Raw genomic sequence first — 27,841 nt, forward strand, 5'->3', positions numbered from 1 at the left:
AACAAACAAAAAAAAAAAAAAAAAAAAAAAAAAAAAAAAAAAAAAAAAAAAAAAACAAAAAACAAAAAACAAAACCCATGACAGGAAACAGGTGACAAGAAAGCTAAGAAGAAAGGAAACAAGAGGGGACGAAAAATAGAAACTCCTACCTATAAATACTGGTACAGTTTATTTCTCAAAGACTGTGTGGGAAATTTGATGGTATATGATCCTATTTTGTATTTTTACTGGATACAGAACCAGCTTTCCCTTGTGGTTAGGGTACAAGAGTCCTATATTCTGACATTGAAGATCGAAATGAAATTGAATACTTCACTTTTTTGATTGTTTTGTGACACAGGGTTTCTCTGTGTAACAGTCCTGACTGTGCTAGAATTCACTCTGTAGACCAGGCTGGCCCTGAATGTATAATCTGCCTGACTCTGCCTTCTGAGTGCTATGATTAAAAACGTGCCCCACGAAGCCCAGCTTGAATACATCATTTCCTATTTGGGCCAGCAAATACAGGCAAATCACCTACAATCTACAACATAGAATGTAGATGGAGGTTTCTGGCCTGCCTCGCCCTGCAACGATTTAATCCCAAAGAAACACACATAGGCTTAATATTATTTACATACTCTTTGATCTATTAGCTAAGGCTTATTATTAACTAACTCTTATATCTTAAATTAACCCATTTCTATTATTTTATATCTTACCACGAGGCTTGTGGTTTGTTACCTCACATCCTGTTTTTTTGGTAGCTACATGGTGTCTGCCTGACTGTGCCTTCTGTCTCCCTGCATTGTTTAGTTTTTTCTACCTAGCTATATTCTTCTCTGCCATAGGCCAAAGCAGTTTCTTTGTTAACCAAATGGTAATAAAACATATTCACAGCATACAGAGGGGAATCCCACATCAATAGAAAGTTAATATGAACATGATGGTATCATGACAGAAGCCACTGTTCACATGAGTGTTCAAAAAGAGCCATCCAGCTGGGTGGTGGTGGCGCACGCCTTTAATCCCAGCACTCGGGAGGCAGAGGCAGGCGGATCTCTGTGAGTTCGAGGCCAGCCTGGTCTACAAGAGCTAGTTCCAGGACAGGCTCCACAAGCCACAGAGAAACCCTGTCTCGAAAAACAAAAAACAAAACAAAACAAAAAAGAGCCACCCAACCTACAAAATTTTTTATTTTTTTAAACTGTTGCAATTTGAAGGTGTCTATTAAGAGATCATATCCTAATCTATTCTAACTAGCACATATTACTTGGGTCTTTTTTATAGTTTGTTTTAATGATTTTATATCACTTACTATTACATAGTTTCTAAACTTAAGTATACAAGAAATCAGGTATTTACTCAGTAAAAACAACACTCAAATACAGAGAGCTGGTTCTCTCATCACTTTGTCACCTTGTTTCCATGGCCATCTGCAATGTACAACACACACTCTGCAGCTGATAACAACCAACTAAAGGCCTAGGATCAACAGTATAGCTGTGACTTACTAATGAACCAAGGGTAGTTTGGTCCTGTCTATAAATCTGTTTGTCACCGTTGTCCTTAGCACAAATCATAAGACAGATGGAGGGTGTTTCTTGGCCTTTTGCTAAGATCAAGTGCAGATGAAAGACAGAGGCATCTCCATTACTAAATAATAATCAGTCATGTTATAATTTATAATTATAAGATTTATAATATAAGATGGGCTGTGGTGGTGCACATCTTTAATCCCAGCACTCGGGAGACAGAGGCAGGTGGTCTTCTGTCAATGCAAGACTAGCCTGGTTTACAGAGTGAGTTCCAGGACAGCCATGGTGGTTCCATAGAAAGACTCTGTTCTCCAAAACAAAACAAAACAATTCCTATTATAATGCTTCTTGCTCATATATACATATGTGTATATAATGCCTCCTGCTCAAGGACAAGGTGACTTTAAAAATAAACTATGACTTAGATAGTGGTTATAAGTCTGGATTGAGACCCCTTTGGAGGTTGAACAACCTTTTCACAGAGGTCACCTATGACCATCAGAAAACACAGATATTTAGAGTTCATAACATAGCAAAATTATAGTAATGAAGTAATGACAAAAATAATTTTATGGTTGGGGTCACCACAACATGAGGGACTGTATTAAAGGGTCATACCATTAGGAAAGTTGAGAACCACTGGTCTAGACAAATAGGTAAAACAAGGATGGATTAGACAGACAAACCTTTATGAGATTCTCAGAGAAGCTTAGAAGTGATAACAACAGAGAAGCAGGCACTTTCATCTGTCTCTCAACTGACTATATACTTAGCAAAAACTTCATAAACATTACATTTAAAACAATCCTGACAATTGGCCAGAAAGATGGTTCAATGGGTAAGGCAACTGCCACCAAGCTTAACAACCTGATTTAGATTCGTCTCCTACCAGCTGTCCTCTGACCTTCACACATCTATCATGGCATACCTACCCTCTCCACACACACATGAGTAAATGTAATAAAATGTTTGTTTTCAATTCTGGTAATTAATGAGTAGCATCAAGCACACCCCGTCGGTTTTCCAGGTCCTACAAAAACAATGCGAACAGAGTATGGTGGTACATGCTTATAACTGCACTTAGGAAGCTGAGGCAGGAAAACCTGCCTTCAAGACTAGCCTGAACTATAAAAGAAGCTCAATGCCAGTCTGTCTCAAACAACAACAGAAGAGAGAATGGGGCAGATAAAAACAAGATAATCACTTTAGTTCAATTTTCTATCAACTTTCACTTACCAGCAGGAAGATCATCTACTTTTGCTAGATCATTCTCTTCTACTCCAGGCATCCCTGCATCACCAATTCGTTTAGCTTGTTCTGCCCAAGTAACAAAATATGATACAATTATGTTTATGTTTATATAAATCGAGAAAGTTTTGAAGGAAAGTAAAGACTAGTTTCTAAAGTCACAGGTTACAACTGAACAACTGTTTTTAGAACTTAGTTTTGTTTTGCTTTTAATTATAAAAAACATATACTTTCCTCAGAGTGTGTGCGCACGTGTGGCAGTAGGAAGGAGTAGGTGCTTTCCGCCCACGCCTGAGGTGGGGTCTCTTTTGTGTACTGCTGGGCTGCTTCACCAGGCTAGTGAACCTGAGTACTTCCAGAAAAATCTGTTTCTAGCTCCCTCCTCATCACAGGAATCCTGAGACTGCAGAGGTATGCCACTATAATCAAGCTTTTTTTTAAATATTTATTTATTTATTTATTATGTATTCAACATTCTGGCCTGCATATATGCCTGTAGGCCAGAAGAGGGCACCAGATCTGATTACACATAGTTGTGAGCCACCATGTGGTTGGTGGGAATTGAACTCAGGACCTCTGGAAGAGCAGTAGTCAGTGCTCTTAACCTCTGAGCCATCTCTTCAGCCCTACAATCAAGTTTTTAATGTAGATTTGAGGAACTGAACTCTGGTTGCCATACTTGCATAGCTAGTACTTTTACCATCTGAGCCAACTCCCTGGCCCTGATACAGTTGTTTTTTTTTTTTTTTTGAGACAGGTTTCTCCATGTAGCCTTGGCTGAACTGGAACTTGCCTCCTGAGTGCTGGGATTAAAAGTGTGTACCACTACTCCTCAGGAACACTTTTAACTAAAATATCTTACTTTTTACTCTTCGATCAAAGGAACAGATTTTAAACAATACAGACACTAAATCATCTCAAAACTAAAATCAAACACTTTTAATGACTGAACATACTTCAAAACAGGAAGAAATAGTCAGTATCCTATCAACATAAAACAATAATATTACCTTTCCCATGTGGAATATGATTGCTTGAGGGTTCTTCATTCTTATTTGCATCATTTTCAGCCATATTTGGAATATTTTTAGGGGCTACATGATCATTTATACTCAATTCTTTTCCATCATTTGATTGACTCTTGTGGGTCTCCTGCCAAAGATAAAGATTTAGTAACAGTATTTTCAGTTGTGAATTACTATTAATTTGTGTTGCATGCACACGTGGTGCCAGGCACATGGAAGTCTGAGGACAACTTGTATAAGTCATTTCTTTCCTTCCACTACGTGGGAATGGGGATCAACTCAGGTCATCAGGCTTATTGACAAGTGCCCTTACCTACTGAACCATTTAAGGGCTACAAAAATATTTTAAAAAACAAAAATAAGTTTAAAAAGTTATTTTCCTTCTAATGTCATCACCTTTTGAATAGTCTGTTTCCACCTCCTCCCTTTCTTCTTTTGAGACACAAGGTTATAATTTATGCTGTTTAGGACTTCCTAGATAAGATAGACCAGGCCAGCTGCCTCTCATCCATCCATCTATCTTCTATCTATCTATCTATCTATCTATCTATCTATCTATCTATCTATCCATCCCCATCCATTATGCATATAGTATTCTGCCTGCATGTGTCCTTGCAGGCCAGAAGAGAGCACCAGATCTCATTATGGGTGCTTGTGAGCCACCATGTCGTTGCTAGGTATTGAACTCAGGACCTGTGGAAGAGCAGTCAGTACCCTTAACTGCTGAGCTATTTCTCCAGCCCCAAGACAACTTTCTTAAAACAGTGTTTGGTGATTTAGTGAGGGGAACTCCTCATTGTTTTTAAGGAAAGTTTTTATTATTTATTTATTTATTTTTGGTTTTTAGAGACAAGGTTTCTCTGTGTAGTGTTTGCTGTCCTATAACTTGCTCTGAAGCCCATATCTGCATGCCTCTGCTTCGCAAGTACTGGGATTAAAGGCATGTGCCACCACCACCCAGCATGAAATAATTTTAATTTATAGAAAATTAATTGTTCCTCATTCAGTTTCTCCTAATGTTAAAACAGATATTACCATGATAGACCTGTAAAACAAAGACAACAGTATAACTGGGCTGGAGGTGTGGCTCCATTGGTAGATTGCTTTCCTGCCAGCCATAAAACGCTGGGTTGGATACCCCGAATTGCATAAGCCGGGTAGGATAGCAGACATCTGTAATACCAGCACACATGCGATAAAGGCAAGAAAATCATAAATTCAATGCCACTGTTGGCTACATTGGGAATTTAGGATCAGTCTGAGTCACACAAGACTCAGAAAAAAAGGCAAAAGAAAAAGATAAAATTATTATTATTAGGGGGCTGGAGAGATGGCTCAGAGGTTAAGAGCATTGCCTGCTCTTCCAAAGGTCCTGAGTTCAATTCCCAGCAACCACATGGTGGCTCACAACCATCTGTAATGAGGTCTGGTGCCCTCTTCTGGCCTGCAGACATACATACAGACAGAATATTGTATACATAATAAATAAATAAATATTTAAAAAAATTATTATTAACTAAACTTTTAGACTTCATGTAGACTTTTAAAAAATATTTATTTATTATGTATACAATATTCTGTCTGTGTGTATGCCTGCAGGCCAGAAGAGGGCACCAGACCCCATTATAGATGGTTGTGAGCCACCATGTGGTTGCCGGGAATTGAACTCAGAACCTTTGGAGGAGGAGGCAATGATCTTAATCTCTGAGCCATCTCTCCAGCCCCCCCCCCTTTTTTATTTTCGAGACAGGGTTTCTCTGTGGCTTTGGAGCCTGTCCTGGAACTAGCTCTTCTAGACCAGGCTGGCCTCGAACTCACAGAGATCCGCCTGCCTCTGCCTCCTGAGTGCTGGGATTAAAGGCGTGCGCCACCACCACCCGGCTCATGTAGATTTTTTAAAACCAGTTTTCCCACCATGTCTTGCTTTTCTATTCCAAATCTAACTCAGTATATATATACTACAAGGTGTTTTAGTCTTCAAGTCTTCTTATTCTCCTCTGGTCTGTCTAGACTTTCTGTCCTTATATCACAAAAACATAAAAATTTACTTATGAACACAGTGAATTTTTAGTAATATCTCCACATCATGAAATAGTATTCTTTTAAATTTTCAACCCTAAGTTTCTTTTGTCAGTTATTTATGTCAAAACAACAAAACTAATAAAACTTGACAAAAACTAATAGAAGTTTGCAATAAATGACACAGCACCGCAGCAAGCCTTTCTCCTTCCGTTCACATCCCATTACACTCCTCTACACTTCCAGGGTCTCAATACTATCTTCTAACTACACTCAGTGACCACACAATGGCTGACCACTCAAGCCTGCCTTCGTCCACTAGCCCATTCTCACACTCTTCAAAGTAGAGGCAGACAGCAGCAACTGTTTCCATCCATAGACTGGAAAGTTGTGAGAAACATGCAACACCCTCAATATTCCCACTGAAAAACTGAGGAAAACAAAGAAAAAAAACCTGATCTCATCCAGGACCACTTGCCAAGGTTTGCCCTTGTGAGCTGGGCCCTCCCACATCAATCATTAACTAAGAAAATGCACTATAGAGCACCTACAAGTAATTTTCTTTTCTTCTTCTTCTCCTCCCCCCAACACCCCCCCCCCACCGGGTTTCTCTGCGTAGCTTTGGGGCCTGTTCTGGAACTTGCACTGTAGACTAGTTGGGTGGTGGTGGTGGGGCACGCCTTTAATCCCAGCACCCAGAGGAAGGTCAATCTCTGTGAGTTTGAGGACAAACTGGTCTACAAGAGTTAGTTTTAGGACAGGCTCCAAAGCTACAGAGAAACCCTGTCTCGAAAAACAAACAAAAACCCTGATATCCTTAACTTTTAGTCCTTATATGTTACCAAAGAACAAAAGAAATATTTTTCATTATTGAGTCATGCTTTACTTTTAATTCTAAGATTTTATACAAACCACATTTAATCAACTGAGATTAAAGAGTATAAAAAAACCCTCATGTCCGTAATGGTTAGTTATATTCAGAAAAATTTCCTTTATTTCTATTTACTTTTTTTTCCTCGTTTTTTTTCATGACAGGGTTTTCCTGTCTAACAAACAGTAAGAGTTCTGGCTGTTCTGGAACTCACAGAGATCACCTGTGTCTGTCTCCTGAGTGCTGGGATTAAAGTCATGTGCCACCACGCCCAGCTAGTATCCTGTATTTCTATAATGACCTTTATGATAGCTCAACTCAAAATGAATAAATAGAATTTGCTGACTCAAAATGTACCAGTGAGGGTTGGGTATGTAGCTCAACAGAACATATATTGGCATACAGGAAGTCACAGATCTGACCCATAGTACTTTAAGAAAATACAAGCCAAACTTAGTTATTCAGTGTCTAGTTGTGTCTTTCTGTTTTAAGACAGGGTGTCAGACTACTAGCGACTAATAAGAAAAATCGTGACAATTACGTTCTGCTTTCTGAAGCTGGGTGTCGGTGCCATCCATCTGTAACCCATCATTTGAAATGCTGAGGCAAAGGGATTGGGAGCTCAAGCCCAATTGGGGCTACACAGTAAGATAATGTCTCAAGAAGAAGTAAGCGATGAAGAAAAGGAGGGAGAGAAAAAGGAAGTTTTCTTTTCAGGAAAAAGCCATTCACCTTAAAATCTAATATTAACAACAATAATAAAGACAATAATAAAGATAATAATAATAATAGTGATTTGCCTAGCATGTGCAAGGCTCTAAGTTCAATTTCTAGCCATAAGAAAAAATAAGCAAGTTGAGATATTTTTAGACACCCACTCTACTCAGCTAATACACAACCTTTTTAAAACTTAAGCAGGTTAGAATACTTAATGTGTTATGACAAAAGCATATCTACTTCTAAATTACATATATTACAACTAAAACATGTATTGTTTATTTATTTTTAATTTACCTTTTGTTCCTGCAAAAACTGATCTGCTAATTTTTTTATATTTTCTTCATGTTGTGCTCTTAATTCCTTGATCTGCTGTCCACACTGAAAACTAAATTAGAAAGTCATTCTTTTAGACTCCATTGGACTGAGTTCTCCAAGTCTGTCCAGAAGCTGGCACAAACGTTTAGAAAGACAAAACACTGGTCAGTAGAGAACAGCAGAAAAGAGAAACAGTGAAATGCAGTCAGAATCAGAACAGTTGACTCTCTAACGGGGAAAAGGAATACAGCTAACATTAACTGGAAAAAAAAATCAAGAAACAAAACCAGAAATCAGACAGATACAAAGCAATCCTTTCTCAAGTGTTTTACAAATTATACCTATAAAGAAACAAGTGCCGAGCCAACTTTAATCACAAGAGTAAGATATTGTATAAAAAAACTGTTGGCCCTCAACAAATAGATGAAAAATGCTAGAATTAGGAGCCTCTAAGGAATGTCAACTCTCGATGTGTTCAATAGTACTCTGTAAGGAATCTTGGTCTGTCCTGCCAGCCAGTTCCCAAATACAGAGACTCTTACCAATTATGAAAGCTCAGCCCATAGCTCAGGCATGTTCCTAGTTCTTATAACTTAAATTATCCCACTTCTATTGATCTGTGCTCTATCATGGGGCACTACCTCTTTTTCATCTCGTACCTCATGCTTCCCCTCTGTGTCTCCTGTGTGCCTCAATTATCTCCTACTTCTCTCTGCTCTGCCCAGAACTCCCCCTATATCTCTTGCCTAGGTATTGATCGTTCAGCTTTTTATTACACCAATCAGAGCAATATATCTTTACACAGTATAAAAATATCCCACAATAGTACTTTAAACACCACAATACAAGTTTATAGCATGGAATAAAGAGAAGGAAGAAACAGTACAGTATCAGAAAAAAGTGAAAACAGATAAAAAATGGTGACTTTCTGATGGACAAGTAGTCAAAGGATACAAATAGACACTGTTGCAAATAGAAACAAGCATTTAATGAAAACAGAGACATATATTAATGCTCATATAATTATTGCAAATTAAACTTCCTATCTGGATATACTTGTACTGCTTTATGCTTACATTTCCAGAATTAAAATCAAACTATAAACAATACTGGTAGGGCTATGAGAAAATATTCATATTATAAACTAGTATAATTATTTAGAAAGCAATCTTTCATTTATGTTACACAGCAGCTAACTGATGAAAACATTTTTAGTGAATGTATGTTTGTGAGTATATACTAGTAAAATATTAAGTGGGGACAATCTTACATAAAAATTAATAAAAATGGAACATTCTAAAATTATTTATTTTACTCTACCATTATTATTGCTGTTACATATTTGTATGATGTATGTCTATATAACTACTGTGTACATGTGAGTGCCAGAGTGCACATGGTACACATGTAGATGTTAGAGGACTTTAGTCCTCTCCTTTCCATGGCAGGATCCAGGGATCACACTAAGTAGGTCAGACTAGCACAGCAAGTGCCCTTTACTCACTAAGCCATCTTGTTGCCCAAGAAATACCAAGGAAAGCAAAAACTTCTACAATGGTTCCACAAATTGTAGAAACTAAGTTTTGATAAACTGATAAGCTAAAGAAAATATTATAGCTCACTGTTTTAGTCTTCAATCCTGTAGACATATGGAAAAACACTGAATACTGGCAGTATAAATACATATATACATTATACATAGGTAATAACAGTAGTAAGAAGTCAGAAACAGATAAACTGTTGAGCCTAACCTCTGGTGTACAGACCTAAAGAAAAACCTTTACTATAAAGCTGCTTTAAAGCATACGGCCCTAAGAACTTCCCCATCTCTTCACCATGAGAGGTGTGCATGCGGGGCAGAAGCACACAGCAGAAGCGTGAGCAGAAATCCCCTTAGCTATTTTGAAGACATGCCCCAGGCTTGTTTTCATCTTCTAGAAGTCCCTCAAAAAGAAGGACTCTCCTTTCAGTCCTTTCCATTTCCAATTCAACAAAACCTGCTGTTAGTAGGATTTTCCTGTTTTACAATCTAGAAAGACCTAACACATCACATAAGAGACGTTTTCATAGTGTTGAACATATCAAGATGAAAGAGTATGGCTTTCCAAGAGCCTCTGAAAGACAAGATAAAGAAAACGAGAGAGAAAGAGCAGAGGACAGAAGGAAGAAGTGAATTATGTACAAACACTAGATAAACACTTGTGACAGGCTGCTGCATGCAGCATCTTACCTCTCATATTCTAACCTCTTCACAAGGTATGTGCTATTTTTCCTATAGTCCTGAAGCTGGTCTTCTTGTCGAAGAAACTCTTGACGAAGCTCAGCCAGTTGTTCTAGCCATACAAGGGGAAGAACCATAGAATAATTAAATTTACTTACTGCAATACTTTCTAATGAAAGTCTATGGAGTGGTCTTTTAATTATGCACATTTTCTTTGCTTTCCTTCAAAAACTATTTATTTATTTAATTATTTATTTATTTATTTAATATCAAATCCCATTTCTCCTTTCCTCTTACTTCCCCTCCCCCCTCCCATTCATTCCTCAGAGAGGTTAAGGCCTCCCCTGGGAACTTAACTACGACTGTCTTGTCCCCTCATTGAGGCAAGACCAAGGTCCTCGCCTCCATGCCTAGGCTGAGTCATGCCCTATGCAGAGATACCAATTGCTTCTTATGAGCAGGTCATTCCTGGGTAAAAGGATATTAGGTAGAAACTGTGTACTTTCAATGTCTACTTAGACCATAAATGAAAATTTCATTCATAAATGTACTTTCCTAATATCAGCTTTTAAGAATCATGCCTTGCTTTTACAGAAGTTCAAAGTTTCTTTTTTTTTCTTTTTGGTTTTTCAAGACAGGGTTTCTCTGTAGCTTTGGTACCTGTCCTGGAACTAGCTCTTGTAGACCAAGCTGGCCTTGAATTCAGAGATCCACCTACCTCTGCTTCCTGAGTGCTGGGATTAAAGGCGTGCACCACTGCCCAGCTCAAAGTTTCTCTTAATTATAATTTGAAATGCACCACACACACACACACACACACACACACACACACACGCACACACGCACACACGCACACACGCACACACGCACACGCACACGCACACGCACACACCATAAATAAATACTTAGGTATTCCGTTTCATGACTCTTTTGGCTAAGTACTTCCTAAAAAGAAAATGGCCATTAAATGTTCCATTAGATGTCCATTTTGAGAACATTAAAGTTTTACATATCTGTCTGCTAAAATTATGTTTCTGAGGTTTTGATACCAATAAAAACTGGCTTCATTTCCTTGGTCCTGAGGCCAGAACACTTGTTAATTGAAGAGTTTTTTTCTAATTATCCAATAAACAGCAGCCTTCCATTAAAGCAAGCACTCAAACATCTAAATATATATCCTATAGTTTTTCTTGGGGGGGGCACAAATTTCTTTCTTTTCTCTATGTCCCATGTAGATTAGATCCATGTATGTCTCTCTTAGGGTCCTCATTGTTGTCTACGTTCTCTGGGGTAGTGAATTGTATACTGGTTTTTCTTTGATTCATGTCTAAAATTCACTTATGAGTGAGTATATATGATATTGTCTTTATGGGTCTGAGTTAACTCACTCAATATGATGTTTTCTAGATACATCCATTTGACTACAAATTTCAAGATGTCATTATTTTTTTCGCTGTGTAGTATTCCACTGTGTAAATGTACCACTTTTTCTCTATCCACTCTTCTGTGAGGGGCATTAAGGTAGTTTCCAGGTTCTGGCTATGACAAACAATGCTGCTATGAACATAGCCGATCACATGGTCCTTGTGGTATCATTGAGCATCCTTTTGGTGTATACCCAAAAGTGATATTGCTGGGTCTTGAGGTAGGTTCTTTCCTAATTTTCTGAGAAATCTCCATACTGATTTCCATAGCGGCTATACCAGTTTGCATTCCTACCAGCAATGCAGGAGTGTTCCCTTTACCCCACATCTTCAGCATAAGCTGTTTCATCAGTGATTTTGATCTTGACCATTCTGACAGGTGTAAGATGGAATCTCAGAGTTGTTTTGATTTGCATTTCTTTGAAGGCTAAGGATGTAGAGCATTTCCTTAAATGTCTTTCAGTCATTTTAGACTTTTCTGATGAGAGTTTTCCGTTTAGGTCTATACCCCATTTTTTATTGGATTGATCTTTTGATGACCAATTTCTTGAGTTCTTTGTGCATTCTGGAGATCATTCCTCTGTCCAATATGGGGAAGCTCTTTTCCCAATCTATAGGTTGATGTTTTGTCTTGCTGACCATGTCCTTTATTTTACAGAAGCTTCTCGGTTTTAGGAGGTCCAATTGATTAACTGTTGCTCTCAGTGTCTGTGCTACTGGGATTATATTTAGGAAGTGGTCTGTGCCAATGCATTCAAGTGTACTTCCCACTTTTTCTTCTATGAGGTTCAGTGTAGTTGAATTTATTTTGAGGTCTTTGATCCATTTGGACTTGAGTTTTGTGCATGGTGATAGATATGGGTCTATTTTCATTCTTCTACATGTTGATATGCAGTTATGCCAGTACCATTTGTTGAATATGCCTCTTTTTTCCCATTTTATGTTTTCGCTTCTTTGTCAAAAAATCAGGTGTTCATAGGTGTGTGGATTGATATCTGGGTCTTTGATTTGATTCGATTGGTCCTCCTGTCTGTTTTTATGCCAATACAAGGCTATTTTCATTACTGTAGCTCTATAGTAGAGTTTGAAGTTAAGGATGGTGATGCCTCCAGAAGTTCCTTTATTGTACAGAATTGTTTTGGCTATCCTGTGTTTTTGCTTTTCCATATGAGTTGAGTACCGTTCTTTCAAGGTCTGTGAAGAATTTTGCTAGGATTTTGATGGGCATTCTATTGAATCTTTAGATTGCTTTTGGTAGATTGTCATTTTTACTATGTTAATTCTACCTACTCAAGAGCATGGGAGATATTTCCATTTTCTGGTGTCTTCTTCAATTTCTTTCTTCAAAGATTTAAAGTTCTTGTCATACAGGTCTTCTACTTGTTTGGTTAGAGTTACTTCAAGATATTCCATGTTATTTGTGACTATTGTGAAGGGTGATATTTCTCTGAGTATTTTCTCAGCCCATTTATCATCTGTATAAAGGAGGGCTACTGACTTTTTTTTTTTTTTTTGAGTTAAGTTTACATTATTGAAGGTGTTTGAGTTGTAGGACTTCCTTGGTAGACTTTTTGAGGTCACTTATGTAAATTATCATCAGCAAGTAGTTAAGAGTTTGACCTGTTCTTTTTTAATTTGTATCCTTGATCTTTTGTTGTCTTATTTCTCTAGCTAGAAACTCAAAGTACTATATTGAATAGATATGGAGAGAGTGGACAGCTTTGTCTTGTTCCTGATTTTAGTGGAATCGCTGTAAGTTTCTCTCCATTTAGTTTGATGTTGGCTGTTGGCTTGCTGTATATTGCCTTTATTATGTTTAGGTATGTTCCTTGTATTCCTGTTCTCTCCAAGACCTTTATCATGAAGGGATGTTGTATTTTGTTGAAGGCTTCTTCATCATCTAATTAGATGATCATGTTTTTTTTTTCCCCAGTTTGTTTATATGGTGGATTACATTGGCAGATTTTCATATGTTGAACCATCCCTGCATCTGTGGGAAGAAGCCTACTAGGTCATGGTATGATTTTTCTGATGTGTTCTTGGATTCGGTTTGCCAGCATTTTATTCAGTATTTTTGCATCAATGTTCATGAGGAAGATTGGTCTGCAATTTTCTTTCTTAGTAATGTCTTTCTATGGTTTGGGTATCAGGGTAATTATAGTCTCATAAAAAAGTTTGGCAATGTTCCTTCTGTTTCTATTGTATGGAACACTGTGAGAAGTATTGGTATTAGTTCTTTGAAAATCTTGTAGAATTCTGCACTGAAACCATCTGGTCCTAGTTTTTTGTTTTTTTTTTTTTTTTGATTGGGAGACTTTTGATGACTGTTTTTATTTCTTTGCGGTTATAGGTCTATTTAATTTGTCTATCTGGTCTTGATTTAATTCTGGTAAATGATATTTATTCAGAAAGTTGTCCATTTTCTTTAAGTTTTCCAATTTTGTGAAGTACAGGTTTTCAAAGTATGACTTGATGATTTTCTGGATTTCTTCCACGTCTGCTGTTATGTCCCCTTTTTCCGTTTCTGAATTTGTTAGTTTTTTTTTTTTTTTTTATTTTCAAGACAGGGTTTCTCTGTAGCTTTTTGGTTCCTGTCCTGGAACTAGCTCTTGTAGACCAGGCTGGCCTCGAACTCACAGAGATCCACCTGCCTCTGCCTCCGAGTGCTGGGATTAAAGGTGTGCACCACCACCGCCTGGCCTGAATTTGTTAATTTTGGATATTCTGTCTCTTTTTGGTTAGATTGGATAAAGGTTTGTCTATGTTGTTGATTTTTTTTTTCAAAGAACCAACTCTTTGTCTCATTGATCCTTTGTATTGTTTTCTTTGTTTCTATTTTGTTGACTTCAGCTCTCACTTTGATTATTTCCTGCCATCTAGTTCTCTTAGGTGAGTTTGCTTCTTTTTGTTCTAAAGTTTTCAAATGTTCTGTTAATTCACTAGTGTGGGATTTTTTCCAGCTTCTTTATGTAGGCCTTTAGTGCTATGAACTTTCTTCTTAACACTGCTTTCATTGTGTCCTATAAATTTAAGTATGTTGTGTGGTCATTTTCACTGAATTTTAGGAAGTCTTTAATTTCCCCCTTTATTTTTTCCTTGACCCATTGATGATTCAGGTGAGCACTGTTTAATTTCCATGTGTTTGTGGTCTTTCTGGAATTAGTGTTGCTGTTGAGTTCTAATTTTAAGCCATGGTGACTGGATAAGATACATGGGGTTATTCCAAGTTTTTTTTTTTTTTTTTTTTTTTTGAGGTTTGCTTTGTTACCTAGCATGTGGTCAATTTTTTGAGAAGGTTCCATGAGGTGCTGAGAAGGAGCTGTGTTCTTTTAAGTTTTGATGGAATGTTCTATAGATGTCTGTTAAGTTAATTTGAGTCATAACCTCTGTTAGTTCCCTTATTTCTCTGTTAAGTTTCTGTCTGGTAGACCTGTACAGTGGTGAGAGTGTGGTGTTGAAATTTCCCACTATTAGTGTATGGGGTTTAATCTGTGATTTAAGCTTTAGTAGTGTTTCTTTACATATGAGGGTACCCTTGTATTTGGGGCATAGATGTTCAGTATTGGGATTTCCTCTTGATGGAGTTTTCCTGTGACTAATATGAAATGTCCCTTTTTGTCTATTTTGATTGGTTTTAGTTTGAAATCATATATTGCTCGCTTTGGAAGCTACTTGATTGTACTTCCCGCTGCCCTGCCTGATCAAGTAATATTATCTCCCTTCTCAGGCCTTGGATAGGGTTGAAGATTAGATAGTCATGGTTACTGTCCTCTTATGATCTAGCCAAGCCATTTCCTATACAAGACTTAGATTCCATAGGATACAATGTTTATTAAAACATTTAGCATATGTTCCTTGCTAAATATTGTTTATGGTGATTGTAATTCTAATCTTATTCTTAATATTTGTCCCTAACGTATATTGTTTTGTATTGGGTTTAGAACTATCTTACTTAAACAAAGGGGGGAGGTGCTGCGGGAGCTCCTTCTGCTCCTTCAGCCAATAGACTCTAAGATACCAGCCCACTTGGGCGTGGTCTCATTTGTTTTAAAAAGCAGCAGTAGCCGCAGTGTGCTTGTTCTCTTGCTTCGGCTCTTCTGGCTACTAGACTCCTTTCCTGATTGTGCAGAAAGTTGTTGTCTGGGACGGTGATCTGTAAGTTTTTTCCCTTTAAATAAATAACCATTCTATTAATCATAATTCCAAACTGGTGTGGGATTGTTTGTGACTTACGCCTTCAGTTAATCTTCAGGAGTCATTCACCTTTGTTGTTTTTGTTATTTATTTTGTGTTCCTGAGTGTTTGTCTGCACCACATGTGTGTAGGAGCCCTTGCAAGTCAGAAGAGGTGTTAGATCTCTTTCACCTGGAGTTACAGATGGCTATGAGCTGCCATGTAGGTGTTATGAATCAAATCTGGGACCTCTACAAGATCACTAAGTACTCTTAACTGCCAAGCCATCTCTCTAGCCCTTCTCCTTAGGTTTTTGGAGACAAGATCTTTCACCTCACTGGGGATCACTAAGTAGACTAGGCTGGCTGGTCAACAAGCTCCAGGGCTTACTGAGCTCTTCCTCATTGTTTATACTGTGCCTCATGTAAGGAATGCTGAGATGACGCCAGTTCTCAAAATTAAACTTCTTCTGCCAAGTCTAAAACCTACTATTCATCCAAACTGTAGAAACATGTTTGCTTTTATTTTTAAAAGATTTACTATGTATATAGTGTTCTGTCTGCATGTCTGTCTGTAGGCCAGAAGAGGGCACCAGATCTCATTATGGATGGTAGTGAGTCACCATGTGCTTGCTGGGAAGTGAACTCAGAACCTCTGGAAGAGTAGCCAGTGCTCTTAATTGCTTTAGATCTAGAAACGTATTTTTAACCACTCATCTAACACATACCTCCCATTCTGCTCTACAAAGCTTGAGTTTCTGACTCAACTTTTTCAAATTCTAAAATTATCCATACTGCTTCATCACTGGGACACCAGAAATTTCAAACATCACACATTTTCCAACTTTGCCATTTTTTTTTTAACTTACGTTTTTCTTTGGCTTCAACTTTGAAGTCTGTATTTACTTCTCCTTTACCAACCATGTTCCTCAGCAGGTCCATGTTAACAGAACACTTGAGTGTTTCAATAGGATTCAAACTTAAGTTCTTAGATGCATCCTGCATTGTATTACTTGCAATGGTCTTGCAGTCTCACTTTTTTCCTTTTTTTTGAGACAGGGTCTCTCCGCGTAACTCTGCTGTCCTAGAATTCACAGTGACCCACCTGCTTCTACCCTAAGTGTTGAGCTTCTGGTTTTTTGTTTTGTTTTGAATTTTGTTTTTGAGGCAGGGTATCTCTGTGCAGCCATGGCTGTCCTGGAACTCACTCTGTAGACCAGGCTGTCCTCAAACTCAGAGATCCACTTGTCTCTGCCTTCTAAGTGCTGGGATTAAAGGTGTACGCCACCACCACCTGGCTATACTATATTTCCTTAATATGAGCTTAAAGATAAAGTTCAGCGAAGCTGCTACTGTGGTCACTATTATAAGATTCCTGGGGTGCCAGATTTAGTGCCACATGCCTATATGCCAGCACCCACTCTAAGTTTAAAGCTAGTCTTAGTTACATAGAAAGACCTTAACTTTAAAAAAAATTATTCTAGCTGGGCAGTGGTGGTGCATGCCTTTAATATCAGCACTTGGGAGGCAGAGGCAGTCGGGTCTCTGTGAGTTTGAGACCTGTCTGGTCTACAGAACAAGTTCCAGGACATCCAGGGCTGTTACACAGAGAAACCCTGTCTTGAACCCTCCCCCTCCAAAAAAAAAATTCTAAAAAAAACCTAGGGAATGGCACCACTCACATTTCAGGGTAAATCTTTGCTCCTCCATTACATTCCCCTTAAAACACCCTCACAAACAAGCCTGGAGTTGTTTCTACCGGGTGATTATCATCCAGTCAAAATGACAATGAAGATTAAGCCATCACATGCCCCAATTCCCAAAGGCAAGATGACAGCTAAGTGAGGTGGCACTTGCTCTCCTTACCTACTCTTTCTACAGAAGCTGTAACTATCTATCACTCCATCTAAAACAAAATGGCACATGGTTCTGAATGCTGTGAGACAGCAGGCTGAGCAAACCATGGAAAGCAAGCTAGTAAGCAGCACTTTCATGACCTCTGTATCAATTCCCACTTTCAGGTTCCTACCCTGACTTCCCTGGATAGTCTACAATCTTTCAGATGAAATAACCATCTCTTCCCCAAGTTGCTTTGGTCATGGTGTTTTATCACAGTGATAAAAAAGTAACTAATACAATGTTATTTTTAAAGTTTGAACTTTTATAATTTATTTATTACTCATTTCCCTGTGTTCCAGGTTTTTTCTGTCTCTAGAGTGTCCAATGCATTAACCTCACAAAAGCATCCTCACATTTGAATGGGTAAAGTTTGCAGGTTAGACACAATGCAAAAGAAGCACCCACCTCTTTTTTCTAGAAATTTCATGGTCACATAAACTACAGTCCAATTTTCTTTGAGAATTTTTCGTACACGTTATGTGCTTGTACAAATGCATACATATTCATATCAAGTCCTGTAAAAGGAGCAGCGGGCCAGTTCCCGCAGCCTGGCTCCCAGCTGCCTGGCTAGCTTATACCCTGAAATAACAACACACAAATTGTATTCACTTAAACACTGCCTGGTCCATTAGTTTCAGCCTCTTATTGGCTAATTCTCACATCTTGCTTTAACCCATATTTAGTAATCTATGTAGCACCATGAGGTGGTGGCTTACCAGGAAAGATCCTAACATACGTCTGTCTCAGGTCAGAGAATCATGGCATCTGCCTGTCTCTACTTTCTTCCTCCCATAATTCTGTTCTGTCTTCCCCACCTACCTATGTTCTGACCTATCAGGCCAAGCAGTTTTCTTTATTAATTAACCAATGAAAGCAACATATAGATAGAAGACCATCTTACATCAAAGTCCAGAGAGCAAACACTGAGTATCTTCCTCTATTCTTCTCCACTTTATTTTTTGATATAGAATCTCTCATTGAACCTGGAACTCAAAGGTTTTTGTGAGACTAGTTGGCTAGAAGCTCCAAGGATCACCTGTCTCTATCTCCTCAGTATTAGGATTAGAGGTGTGTACCACATCCAGTGTTTTATGTGGGCACCGGGCACCCCGAGTCCTCATAACTGCATGACAAGCGCTTTGTTAGCTGACCAACCTTCTCAGCCCTTCTTTGAAGACTTTTTGTGTTTGTGCACAAGTTTATGTCACGCCATATGAGCAGAGGTCAAAGGATAAACTCAAGTACAGATCCTTGACCACCATCTTGTTTAAGATAGGGTCTCTTTGTTCATAGCTGCAGATAACATCTACCCATTAGCTTTTAGGTATCCTTCTGTCTCTGTCTTCTAGTCTGCCTTCGGAGTGCTGGAATTACAGATGCTAACATGTTATTTTGCCCAGATTTACATAGGTTCTGTGGATTCAAATGCTGGTTCTTACTCCTACAGGCCTAGCAGTTTAACTACTGAGCCATATCTCCAGCCCTTTTCGAGGACTCTTTAAAGAATATTTTATTGTAAGAACCCTATCTATGCACAAGATTAAAATGTGGGCCTCAAACTCTTATTGCATACATAGCAACATTAACCGATCTTTTTATATTTTAAGGTAAAGAGATATTGTGCTATCAAAGTGACTATGTCCAAAATTTTTATTTCTTTCATCATCTATTTCTTAATTCTTGAAGATTTCAGATATGAAGTAGTCTTTACCTTTACTCTATAATTAAAAAGTTTCTTACCCTTTAAATGATGTATGTCTGCCATCTGATACGATATGTTGTTCTGTAGTTTAACCTAAAAAAGAAATTGTTTGTATTTTAATAATCTCATTAAATATTAGCCTTGTGGATCAAGTTAGTCCTTATTTGATTGGAAATAACTTGTATTTTTACATTTGACTTTTAAAAATTACTTTTTTTTTTTTGCCAGATGGTGGTAGCACATGCCTTTAATCTCAGCACTCAGGAGGCAGAGGCAGGTGGATCTCTTTGAGTTTGAGGCCAGCTTGGTATACAAGAGTATATGTAGCTCTTTTCTATCTTCCTCTCGGAGAGGCAGCTTCGCTTCTGCCTCTCTCCCCCCTTCTCTGCTTCCCCCCTTCTCTGTCTCTTTCTCCTCTTCTTTCTCTCTCTCTCTCCCTCTCTCTCTGTCCCCCTCTCACCCTTCCTCCTCCATAACCCCCTGAATAAACATTCAACCTCAAAAAAAAAAAAAGAGTATATGTAGTTTCTTTTCTTTTCTTTTTTTTTTTTTTAACACAAGCCCTATGTAGCTCAAACTAATCTTGAACTTTCTATGTTATTTTTCTTGTTGCTGTTTGCTTGGTTTAGGCTTTTCTTTTCAAGAAAGGGTCTATCTATGTATTCCTGGCTAGTCTGGAACTGCTATGTAGACCAGCTGACCTTGAACTCAAACACATCTACCTGACTCTGCCTCCAGTGCTGGGATTAAAGCTGTGTGCCACCACACCTGCCTCAACTTTCTGTAAAGTCAAGGATGATCTTGAATACCTGATTCTCATGCCATCACCTCCCTAAGTGCTTACATGTATGTATCACTTCACCCACCAAGAATATGTAGTTTCATTCATATTTACTCATAGTCACTTTGAACTTGATCATGAATGAAAACAAAAACCCTATTTATACCCCACCTCTATTTCAAAGGAATTAAAATAAAAATTCTAATTCTGTACTCTTTTAAAACTGTATGGAAATGTTTACCTGATACACAGTATAACAAGTTTCAAAAGTTTTTTTTTTAAATTTATTTGACTATATGCATTGGTATGAAGGTGTCAGATCCCTTGGAATTGAAATTACAGACAGTTGTGAGCTGTTATGTGGGTGCTGGGAATTGAACCTAGGTCCTCTGGAAGAGCAGCCAGTGCTGTTAACTGCTGAGCCATCTCTCTAGCCCTGAATTATCGAAAGTTTTAAAGTTTGAGTTGAATGACTCCCCCACCCCAAATCTTACAGAAGATCTCCCAATAGTTCAATATTAAGCTAAGATTAAATGTTTGAAACATTCATTATATATCAAAAGCAATTCACTCTTATCAGGCTTCTCCAGGGCAACACAGTGTTTCTGGACGGTATATGCTCAGCATTCCAATTCCAAATGGTGGTTATTGTCCTCTAGGGAGTCGGTACACATGAATGCTAATAACAAAAGCGTGCATGAGTGTGCATGTGTGTACACATGTGTTTGCAGAGGTCAGAGGACAATTGCAAGAATTGGTTCTTTTCTTCTACCATGTGGATCTAGAAGATCAAACTCAGGTCATCAGGTTTACATGTACAAAACATGACTGAAACTAAGGCTTCCCACTTAAAGAAATAGTTAAAATATACACTTGAATAATATAAACATTTTCATGTTTTATTTTTATACACTTTTTTTTTATTCTGTTGAGACAGGGTTTCTTTGCATAGCCCTGGCTGTCCTGGAACTTGCTCTATAGATCAGGCTGGCCTTGAACTCCCGCCTCTGCCTTCTGAGTGTTGGGATTAAAGGTGTGCACTACCATTATCCAGCCACTTTTATACTCTTTTTTTTGAAAATCTTTTTTTTTAAATATTTATTTATTTATTTAGTATACAATATATGCCTTCAGGCCAGAAGAGGGCACCCAACCTCATTCCAGATGGTTGTGAGCCACCATGTGGTTGCTGGGAATTGAACTCAGGACCTTTGGAATAGCAGCCAATGCTTTTAACTGCTGAGCCATCTCTCCAGTCCTACTTTTATACTCTTATTTTGCATTAAAATGTCTTAGCTCTTGTTGTAGACAAGCTTTGCCTAATTTTAAAATGTAAGTAAAATATTACTATAAATGTGTCTCCTCAAAAGTAGGCCAGTTTCACACTGATCAAAAGCAACAATGTAAGAGGCAAATGATGATAAATACCAACTCAATTGCTAAATAAAAATTTCTGATCTGAAGTGTAAGATATTGCATAGATACCTCATATAACCTCACACAATCTCTCCCATTGTACATCTATTAGTACGACTCCAAAACTGAGACAATAACACGAGTATGTACAGTTCTGTGTCATCTAATCTAATGTGTTGGTCTGGGAACTCCAGACAAGTCAAGGCACAGAGGCTATTCCATCACTACAAAGACCTCTCTCATACTCTATTTTCTCTTTTTCATTTTATAGTGTGTGTGTGTGTGTGTGTACGCACCTGTACACAGGTCATAGGACAATTGTAGGAATTGTTCTTTTCTCAGGTCACAGGTTCACAGTCATCCCATTAGCTCTCACACTTTCTTTATAGTCATACTCTTTCCCTTTCCCCTACCATTTAGTGCCAACATATTGGCAAGAATATGAAACAACAGATAAAACATAAGAGCATTTTCAAGGAATTGGTAGGCAAGGTAGTGCCTACAGAGTGTAATTCCTAGGTAATTAATTCAAAGAGTTTATGGAAAGAATTCTATCTGAAATAGGAATTGAAGGCTGGGTAAAGCTCGAACCAAGTAGAAAAGAGCACTTCAGAAAGAGAAAATAACCAAAAAAATGTATGGTGTCAAGAAGGCCTGAGGTCTATAAGGAGACTCCAAAGTACTATCTGGTGATACAGTAGAAAAAATAATAGGGAAAGGAGCTGGAAGAAAAGACAGGGAAGGACCTTTAGGATCAAGCAGGGTGTATTCTTCAGCCTGAGTTCCAATGACTTAATACTTAAGGAGAAAGTTTATCCCCAAATAAAGAGCAGATGAAAACAGAACTGTTCAAGCTTGGGAGTACAGCAGTCTCACTGAAGTCCTGGGGGCTTTAAAGAAGGAAGTTAAATAATAAGGCTGGTGGATGGTTATAGAAAAGGAATAAAGCACTAGTGTATGGCACAACACAGTTTCACTCTGAAAATACTACACAGGCAAGTGAAAGAAGAAACCACTAAAGGGCAAAAAAATTTCTGTGTGTTAGAAGAAACACACTGAAAAGGCCAGTCCACATGGACAGACAGACAATGGCTGCCATCTGGGGAGAAAAGGTAACAAGGACTCTTTAAGGATAAACCAGAGCCTTTCACAAACACATTTGCTACACCTGAGTAGTATCCTTAGCAACGCAGAGTGACTTCTTATGTGAACACAGGACTTCATTTTGGAGAATAAGCATATTTTAGAATTAGACAGTGGTGACCATCTGTGTAATACTATAAGGTTTGCTTCTAAAACATCACACTGAACTATATACTTTAAAAGGGTTAATTTTAGGGCTGGACAGATGGCTCAGAGGTTAAGAGCACTGACAGTTCTTCCAGAGGTCCTTAGTTCAATTCCCAGCAACCACATGGTGGCTCACAACCATCTGTAATGAGATCTGGTGCCCTCTTCTGGCCTGCAGGCACACATGCAGACAGAACCCAGCACACTAAATAAATAAATAAATAAATAAATAAATAAATAGTTAATTTGATGTTATATCAATTGCAACTACATTATAGGAACTGCAATCAGTCCCAAGGAGCTGGAATAATAAATTAAGTGAAAATAATAAGATGTATCTCTTAAAAATTAATGAAGGTCTATAGCACAAGGGTAATACAAAGAAGGTAGGTACTTATGGGATCTTTAGAGGACTTTAAGCAAGAGCATGATTCCAATTTGCAATTTTGCAGTAAATTTTGCTTCAGTATGATGAGTAGATCAGAGGGGACAAGACTAAACAGAGTCATTTTATAGACAATAGAAAATGTCTGTAAACTAGGCCTGTTTATAGAGGAATGACCAGCTAAGGAGCATTGGTTACAATTTATTGGTTGGAGGAAAATTCCCCAAAAATATTTTATGATACTGAGTTACATAAAATTCAAATTCCAATGTCTATAAATAGTTTTGTGGGAAAAATGCTAGTGTCTATGCCTACTTGACGGCTGTGGTGATAGAGACAGAGATGGTATATGGCCTCCAAAGCCTCAACTACTTTACTGCCTGGCTTTTTAGAGGAAAGGTCCAATTACTCCTAAACTAACAGAGTAAGAATAGAAGGCAGCACCTTGAGATGATGGCTAAGTGGTTAAACGTGCTTGCCACCAAGTCTGATGACCTGGGTTGGATTCCCAGAACCCACATGGAAGAGAGAAATGACTACTGAAGCTGTTGTCTAATGTAAGTACAGTGGCCTGAGCATGTTCCCCACCCCCAATTAATAAATGTAAATGAGATATACACATGGGGGGGCACCCAGACAAGCCAGCCAAGGAAGAGTTTGCAGCACAGTAAGATACGAGACGCTAACTAAATATCACTGGAGCTGGAGTCACAGGCAGTTGCCAGCAGCCCAACATGGGTGCTGGGAACTGAACAAGGTGCTCTTGATCACTGAGCCATCTGCCTAAGCCCTAGTTTGGGTTCTTATTACTACTGACTAATTATAAATTAATTAGCAATTAATTTGGGTTCATCACACAGCCACACATACTTAAACTGCTCTAGAAATACTTTAGCTTTTCTTCTAAACATTTTCTAGACAGGAAACAGCACACAAAAAAATCATTATTTACTCTATCTCACAAAGGGATTTTCATTATCTGGGTTCAACATGGCCTCCCTCTCTCCTTACTAACTTTTACAATGATCTTTTGTTTGTTTCTGGCACTGGGAATTAAATCCAGGGCCTCATGCCAGCGAAGTGTTCTACTACTAAACTACACCCCAGTCCCACTTTCAGGCTTTTTATTTAAAATATCCAAGATATTCTTACTTAATGTATACAAGAAAGATATCAAATATGTTTCTCCTTCAAGCTTCTTTGCAGGTTAAGTGATGTAGATAGGTGGACAGACAGGCAGCAGTCACAAACATAGCCCATCTCTTACCCAAATCACATTTAAAATCAGATAGACACTGTAGTGGTTTGAGTAAGAATGGTCCCCACAGGCTCATATATTTGAATACTTAGTCAGCAGGGAATGGCACTATTTGAAAAGATTAAGAGGATTAGGAGATGCGGCCTTGTTGGAGGAAGTATGTCATTGGGAGTGGTCTTTGAGGTTTCAAAAGTCCATGCCAAGCCCAGAGTTTCTCTCTACCTACGGATCATGATGTAGCTCTCAGCTACGGCTGCAGTGCCAGCATGCATGCTACCTGCTCCCTGCCATGATGACAATGAACTAAGCCCCTGAAACTGTAAGCAAGTATCAATTAAATGTTTTCTTTTATAAGAGCAATCTTGGCCATGATGTCTCTTCACAGCAATAGAACAGTGACTAAGGAAGACACCAGTCCAGATTTCAAAAATCTAAAATGATGGCTGGGAACACTGGCCTTTAGTTAGCTACTGGACAGGCTGAGCCAGTAAGACTCCTTGAGTCCAGGAGTTCAAGGCCAATGTGGAAAATATAGCAAAATGCCATGGATAAAGAAAGAAGGAAAGAAAAAACTTTCTATAATGTTGAAAACAACTTGGCTGGTCTCAGATTCTATTAGTAGTTTCCTCATAAGCTGTCCATTAAAAACAACTTTTTTCAAAAATTACATATGGTCATATTTCTAATGCAAATGCCACTTAGGATTTTTGTTTTTGTTTCTTGAGATAGGGTTTTTTCTCTGTGTAGTTTTGGAGCAGGTCCTGGAATTTGCTCTGCAGACCAGGCTAGTCTTGAACTCAGAGATCTGCCTGCCTCTGCGTCCTGAGTGCTGAGATTAAAGGCATGAGCCACCATTACCCACTAACCTTGAAACTTCTAATCATCCTGCTTCACCTTCCAAATGCTGGGATTACAGTTTAAGTAGTGCTGGGATTGAACTCTGAGTTTAGTACACGCTAGGCAAGCACTATACCAACTAAGCTCCATTCCTTATCCCTCACAGACTTTTAAACTTCCTCACTTCATTTCATCAACACTTTCATTGTCTTAAGAGTTTATTTCTTCTCTACTTCTCCGTAATACTAATCTCTGGGATTGGAGTTTCTCTAAAAACAATTAAGCGTATTCACTATACTCTTTCTGGCCTCTGCCATGTCAATACATACTGGTATATTAATTATGTTTTAATAAATAAAGCTTGTCTGAAGATCAGAGAGCAAAACAGCCATACTAGTCAGTCATACAGGCCAGGAAGTGGTGGCACACACCTTTAATCCCAGGACTCAGACTCAGAGACAGGCAGACAGATCTCTCTTAGTTCAAGGCCAGTCTGGGCTACACAAGATTGAATCTGTCTAAAAGAGAAATAGAGCTCACACAAAGGCGGTCCCAGCACTTGGGATCACATGCCTTTAATCTCAGTACCAGAGAGATAGAGACAAGAGTGACATGACTGGGCAGAGACAAGAGTATAAGGGGTAGAGACAGGAACTGAGTGGAAAGGAGGCTGTAGAGTCTTCAGGATTCGTGGAGACAGGATCCCACCCATTTTTGGTCTGAGGTAAAGGTAAGAGAAAGTGGCTGGCTGCTTTCCTTTTCTGATCTTCAGGTTGAACACCAATATCCATCTCTGAGATTGTATTACTCATGCTATATCAATGTCTTTTTCTCACTTGTTACATTTCTCGCTGCTGTGACAAAATAACCAGCAGAAACAACCTAAGGGAATCTATAGTTATACAGCCCTGAGAGCACAGCAGAAACAACCTAAGGGAATCTATAGTTATACAGCCCTGAGAGCACAGCATCTCATCCATCTTGGAAGCTAAACGAAGTGGGGCTGATTAGTTAGTACTTACAACTAACTAATCAGCAAACTAAAGGGGTCAAGGATTAATGCTAGTTTAAGTTTCAAGTGAGGGTAGCCTGGTTTCATGTATTTGGAAAGAGTATCACGGCATCTGGAGGGAAGGAGCTGTTCTGAAGTACTTTGTTCTGACCCCTTCCTGTCTTCCTCTTTGAAATACCTCTATGGACCCACCTCCAGCCACCTACTTCCTTCAGTCAAGCTTCATCTCCTCAAATTTCCAGGTCTCCCCAAATAACACCACCCCTGGGACTAAGCCCTAGACACATGAGTGTTTTTGGGGACACCTCATGTCCAAACAGTAACACTGTCCTTCCTATGACCTCTCTTCTGAGGCACAGGTTCTTGACTCTTCTCAGGAAGAATTATCTTAGATTTCCTAGCATGCTTCTTATTTATCCCCAGTTATTTCATACACTTCCTCTCATCTTTCATCCTCTATTACCTAAAACTTTGTCTTTATTGACCTACCAGTTCTTCCTGAAATTCTTTTAATGCTCTCTCCAGCCCTTGCGGTTTGTCTAGATTAATTCTGGCAGCTGTTACCAGCTCAGTTGCTCTGTTTTCCTTTTCATCTGGGGACCCTGAAAATGGCTCAGCTGTGTCTGCTGCACTTTCATTATGGCTTGTTCTTGGGCAATTAGCACAGCTATGGCCAATTACTACGAAGGTTACATATACTTAGCTTTTAATAAACTACCATCATTTCTCTCTCCTTTGTTTTCAACACCAAAAAGTGTCTGCCTCCCATTATCACCCCCATTTTAAAACTCGATCTCACACACTCAAACAATTTCTACAAACAATTCTATCTTCTTTAATATATTTAGTAGTTATATAAACAGACATGTATGTATATATGTATGTATTGTGTTTTTGTTTTTTTAATCTGGGTTGGTGAGATGTCTTAGTGGATTAAGAAATTTGCCATCAAGCCTAACAAGCTGAGTTTGATTCCCCAGAACCCTCATGGTGGAGAGTACCAACTTTCACAAGTAATCCTCTGACCCCTAAAATATGTATTATGGTCCACATATACACACAATTAAATAAATATAATAAAAACTAAATGCATTTTCTAAACTGAAAAGCAAAGGCAGGAGAATTACAAATTCAAACCAATTTACACTACAAATAAAGCAAGTTATATAGACTTCAAAATTCACAAAGAAACAAGCAACAAAAAACCCATAATAGTCTTTCTCCTTCACCACCTAGTATGATTCAGTAGCTGAGGGATGGTACAGAAATCTTTATTTTAGGGGGAAAAAAAACCCTCAAAAGATGCTAAAAAAAAAAATCCAGGTACAGCAATTACTCATCTATACTTTTTTGGTTAGAAAATATGGCAGCTGTATGAAAGTGGAGTACCACTAATAACTGTGCTACCACTCATAATCAACTTATAAGAAGAAAATGATATAAACAATTTCCCGAATCTATAGTTTACCATTACATGGACATTTTGCTATCTGATTCAAATGTAGATATTTTGGAAAGAATGTTTGAAGTAAAGAAAATATTGCCTTGTTGGGGATTAAAAACTGCTACTGAAAAAATAATTAATTATTTAGGTTATAAAATAGGGTTATAGAAAATTAGATCACAAAAAGTATAAATTAGGAGAGATCAGTTGCAGCCTCTTAATGACTTCCAAAGATTGCTAGGAGACATTTCCCAACTATAGCCCACTACTAGGATAAAACCTGAT

General features: G+C 38.3%; 1 protein-coding gene across 2 annotated transcripts in view; it reads right to left on the reverse strand.

Moving 5' to 3' along the window:
- Golm2 (golgi membrane protein 2) overlaps nucleotides 1–27,841 on the reverse strand; it is a 77,841-nt gene that overhangs the window by 29,876 nt on the left and 20,124 nt on the right. For both annotated transcript variants that reach the window (XM_050133699.1, XM_050133705.1), the window contains exons 2-6: nucleotides 19,172–19,226; nucleotides 9,946–10,048; nucleotides 7,695–7,785; nucleotides 3,776–3,917; nucleotides 2,754–2,834 (exon numbers count right to left, since the gene is read on the reverse strand). In XM_050133699.1, coding sequence (XP_049989656.1) covers nucleotides 2,754–2,834; nucleotides 3,776–3,917; nucleotides 7,695–7,785; nucleotides 9,946–10,048; nucleotides 19,172–19,226 — 472 coding nt within the window. The remainder of the gene's footprint in view (nucleotides 1–2,753; nucleotides 2,835–3,775; nucleotides 3,918–7,694; nucleotides 7,786–9,945; nucleotides 10,049–19,171; nucleotides 19,227–27,841) is intronic.

Source organism: Alexandromys fortis, unplaced genomic scaffold (assembly GCF_014885135.2).
Source record: "Alexandromys fortis isolate MF-2015 unplaced genomic scaffold, M_Fortis_MF-2015_v1.1 scaffold_6, whole genome shotgun sequence".
In the NCBI taxonomy this organism is placed as follows: Eukaryota; Metazoa; Chordata; class Mammalia; order Rodentia; family Cricetidae; genus Alexandromys; species Alexandromys fortis.